This window comes from Palaemon carinicauda, chromosome 37 (genome assembly GCF_036898095.1).
Source record: "Palaemon carinicauda isolate YSFRI2023 chromosome 37, ASM3689809v2, whole genome shotgun sequence".
In the NCBI taxonomy this organism is placed as follows: Eukaryota; Metazoa; Arthropoda; class Malacostraca; order Decapoda; family Palaemonidae; genus Palaemon; species Palaemon carinicauda.
This window is the reverse complement of record NC_090761.1, coordinates 6,246,739-6,251,738: the sequence shown is the minus strand read 5'-3', so window position 1 is coordinate 6,251,738 and position 5,000 is coordinate 6,246,739. Positions and strand designations below refer to the sequence as shown.

The following is a 5,000-nucleotide window of genomic DNA, read 5'->3' as shown; positions in this document are numbered from 1 at the left end:
ACAGAATTTATTGCTATTTCTGATTATATTTTTTCCTAACTCTCGAATTATAAATTTCTTGAAGTTCCATGGTGCCTTGTAATGAGGTTTTTAATCTTAGTCTGAAGGTCGGAATTAAGTATTTGATAACTAAATATACATGAAAGAAGAACGGAAGAGAGTCAAATGCCTCTTGGCCTTTGTTGGGGTTAGCCAGTCTTGAAAATATGGAAAAGAAACATAAACTTGATTTTAAAGCATAATTTGATTTCTATTATGTCCTTAATCCTATTCTTAACAAAGTGAATCTTCTTGTGTAACATGGCATAAAATTTCAAACCTTGGAAATTATCTATACTGAAAAGACTATGAACAGTGATTGGTTTAATTGGGTGTCATCTTGCAGAACCAGTTTTCATATGATGCATTTAGTTTCAACCAGAAATATACGTTATAGATGTTTAAGCAATGGTCCCCTGTTGAGAACAAAGTCGTTATTGATATCAATTATTCAACAATTAGGGTCAATGTGAGTGTATTACCTATTTGTCAAGAAACTAATTCATTAAATCAACAACTATATAACAGGTATATGACAGTATGTAGCTGTCTTTAGGCAGGGTAGAATAACATCGATACGATTATACTAACGGACCTAAATCTCAATGTACGACAACAATACACTGTTAAAAAAAACCGTAATTTTAATAGGAAATTCTCCGTAAAAATATACTGATCTCAACCGTATATCATTATAATACAGGAGACCGTAATTTTTCCATACTTTGTTATTATATTCTACGGGTTGGTGACCGTAATATCCCTCATTTACATCAATATATCCGTTTTTAAAACGGTAAATGCCCGGCAACATTTATTCCAAGATTTTTGCCTTTTTTTACGGCAAATTTTCAACAGAGTATTAAAAAAAAACAATCTAAATGCTTTGATATCTATTCAGCCTTACGGTTTCTTTTCAGTTTGAAATAGCATATGCCCACGTAGAACTGCAGGCTGAAAATCTACCTTTTTGGGCAGAAGTTCTCATAGAAGACAGCGCTGATATGTTTAGAATTACTCTTCAGAACATGGTAAGATTTGTCGATGGGTTAGATACGCTCATCTTACTCAGTTGCATGAATCTTCATCCAGATCATTAGATATAGAATGTAACGCATGCGTTGTAAATCAGTAGCAAAGAAAGGCGGTTCATCTAGTTTACCGTATCAGTTATCCCATGACTCTAGAGCAACTATCAGTGACTCGTGGCAAACTGTTAGGCTTTACAAGAGTGGCTTACTGTAAGTGTATGATAAGTTTATGCAAATGGCATAGATATTTTATTATGTATGATGCCCATATTGCTTGCTTACTTATGCATGTATAATTTCCTTTAGTTCATATATATTTATTTCTACTCAAAACATCCTTTCTTATGTCACTCTCACTACTTGTTTGAAATTAGCTTACTTCATTTTTATCTTATTTAGGCTTGTGTTATCACTTAGCTCATTTTTGTGATGTAATTTTGTCTATTTGTAAGCTGCATTTAATCATATAGGTTATCTTCTAGAGTAAACAATTAGATTACTTAGCGTTTCAATTCAATTTTTTCATATGATTCATTTAATTTTTTTAATGCAGATCAAGGACTGGGCTCCAGAATATTTTAGCCAAGCAATTAACACTGAATTTTCAATGAAATTTGAAGATTCAGAGGACCTTATAGAAAATGTTCGGGTAAAGGTACGTGCTCTACAATGGTTCTATTCAACGTATGTACTGTATACTCTCAATAGCGTCTTTTTTTTTTTTTGACAAATTATCATAGGATAAAAGCAAACCTGTCGCTCAAGTCATAACTGCATCACTGAAAATACTTGTCCATAATACAGACAATAGATAAATCATATTCAGCACATGAGGTTTGCTGGTAATTTTTCAAATAGCAATGCATAAAAAAAAAAAAAAAAAAAAGTCTCTTTAGGGAATCTTGTCAAAATCATTAACAATTTTTCAGTTTATACAACAAGTTATCTAGGTGTTTTTCAAAAGTTTATAACATTAGCCCTTCTAACCAGGACTTAGAGATTTGAGAAGGCAAACTTAGTGGTCTGTTTAAAGTATTTGGCAGTAAGAATATTGCGGATCATAGCTCTTTTCTCGATTCGTCCTAAGATATAAAAGTTTTTTATACATAAGTAAAATGTGTCTCTACACACACAGACACACACATACATATACACACACACACACACACACATATATATATATATATATATATATATATATATATATATATATATATGCATATATATACATATATATATATATATATATATATATATATATATACAGTATATATATATATATATATATATATATATATATATATACACACGCACACACACATATATATATACATATATATATATATATATATATATATATATATATATATATACATATATGTGTGTGTGTGTATGTGTGTGTGAATGAGACAACTTTCCTGTTGAGGATGTGACTGGTTGGAAATTAAATAGAAACTCTCCTATGAGTAGATAATCAGATCACGGAAATAACATGATAATTTTCATCGGTTTCCTTCTTTACAGCCAAGTGTAAGATTCTCGTTCTTGGGGTCCACTCAGAATTACGTGAAGAAGTTACGTCTCAGCAAGATTCTCCATGTAAGTTTTTTTTTATGTTATATATTAAGTAGTATCTGATTAAATACAACAAGGTGTCAGATTTTCGACCTTCATTTCTGTTAAAGAGAGCATTTCAAACATTTTTTTACTCAATTGAAAAGTGGTAACATCCCTGACTGGTGATCACCAGAGAGGGGTTCGAGTCCCGCTCAAACTCGTTAGTTCCTTTGGTCTCTGCAACCTCACTATCCTTGTGAGCTAAAGATGGGGGGGTTTGAGGGAGCCTATAGGTCTATCTGGTGAATCATCAGCAGCCATTGCTTGGCCCTCCTTGGTCCTAGGTTGGGTGGATAGGGGGCTTGGGAGCTGATCATATGTATATATAATCAGTCTCTAGGACATCGTCCTGCTTGATAGGGCTATGTGACTGCCCCTTACCTGTGCTATTCATGAACGGAAATAAAAAAGGAAATAAATCTGCTAAATAGGGCAAATAAGCTTTGCGAATTGTATTTTGAGATAACTCAGAACACAGCAAGGAACAGCTAAGGAAGTCAAACTCAACCTGAAATACCCCCTGAACTGTATAGTGAAACAGATCCGACCATTTATTATGATAAAATGTGTAACTATACCATTTCACGATGCAACCTAAACTATCATATTTTAAAGAACAAATATACTAAATATTACCATATAATGGGACCCTAGCCTTTTGTGAAGCTCGTGCACAAAGCCTCCCTTGTAAGCCTTGACTGATGTAGTTGAAAGATACTTATTTTTTCATATACAAAGATGTTGGGTGTAATTACATGTCATATGCATGATACATTAAAAAGCTTAATGCTGGGAAATCTCTCTCTCTCTCTCTCTCTCTCTCTCTCTCTCTCTCTCTCTCTCTCTCTGTTGTAAAGCTGATAAAAACCCATTGCTTGAATTCTCTTACAGTGCTACGATTTAAGTCTGCAAGCAGAAAACACCCGTTACTGGTCTCGCAACTCAGAGCTTACCTACAAAGACAACATCATCAGGATGACCTATGAAGTAAGTATTATCCTTTATTGATAATCGGACAAAAATCTACCTGGAACTATAGGCATATTGCTTTGAGTGGCACAAACTGACCTTGGGTGATTCAAACAACCTGTTTTATGTCTTCTAAGAGCATTTCTTCATAATGATTTCTACCATAAAAACAAAGGACCTCTATCAGCCTTCCAGCTAACATTCTACTTTAACTTTGACTACTTAAAATTTAACACACTTTTTAAACATTTTCTTCACTTCGATCATCAATCTGGTATACTTAAGTCTCCTAAGACCTTTCCCAAAAACTGATGTTTGGTCACTCAGTTCGATGAAATTTCGGAAACTCCTTCATTGGTCTGGTACGTCTTTTATACAAACATTATAATCATGTCTTTACTCCTTTTCGCTGTGAAATTATTTCTTGAATCTACTAAATGATTTATATTATTTCTTGTTTCTACTTAATGATTTATATCATATCCTCTTGCTACGACCTTTCTTCCAAATAAAGTGTTTTTTCATAGGTTCCGTTTACTCATCTGTATCTCCTGGTTTCCGTCGAATTTCTCCAGTTAAAGTTTTCCTGATTCAAACCTCCGTATTTTTACTACTTCTGTTGTCTGTACTCAGTCATAAACTACTTGTCCTTCAGTTTAGAACATGTAAGTCAATGTCCCCAAGTCTACAGTAAGTCATGATCCATGTTTCTATATGCTCTCATGTCAAATATTTCGATTATTTTTGTTTACGGAAATGTAATTGGGCCTGTCTTTCCCAACTACCTTCGAGTGTCAAGTTACAGATAACGTTTTGTAGAGATTATTAATCATATATTTTAATTATCTCATCATCATCTCCTCCTATACCTATTGACGCAGTGACCCAAGGCATATTTCGCCAGTCGTCTCTACAGTATCTTGAGCTTTTAAATCAACACTTCTTCCCCAGACATGTACGTCTGTGTCTTCCAACTCTTCTTGTGCCTTTATAGCACTGTTGAAAGTTTGATTAACTAATCTCTCTTGGAGAATGCGAAGAGCATGCCCAACCCATCTCCATCTACCCCTCTCCATGATCTTATCCACTTAGGCACTCGAGTAATTTCTTTTATTGTTTCATTTCTAATCCTCTTTTGCCCGTTAACTCCAAATATTCTTCTGAGGGCTTTATTCTCAAATCTACAAAATCTGTTGGATATTGTTTTATTGTCACACCACGATTCATGTCCATACTGTAACACCGATCTCACTAAACTGATAAATATCCTGATTTTTATATGGAATTTCAGGTGATTCGATTACCAAATTTTAAACATAGCCATTATCTGATTTGCTTTTTTTC

At 33.7% G+C, this 5,000-nt stretch overlaps 1 protein-coding gene across 1 annotated transcript in view; it reads left to right on the top strand.

Moving 5' to 3' along the window:
- Positions 1-5,000, top strand: part of LOC137628975 (uncharacterized) — a 13,266-nt gene that overhangs the window by 4,737 nt on the left and 3,529 nt on the right. Inside the window, exons 5-8 of the mRNA XM_068360231.1 lie at positions 960-1,070; positions 1,624-1,725; positions 2,595-2,669; positions 3,579-3,674. Of these exons, the coding sequence (XP_068216332.1) occupies positions 960-1,070; positions 1,624-1,725; positions 2,595-2,669; positions 3,579-3,674 (384 nt within the window). The remainder of the gene's footprint in view (positions 1-959; positions 1,071-1,623; positions 1,726-2,594; positions 2,670-3,578; positions 3,675-5,000) is intronic.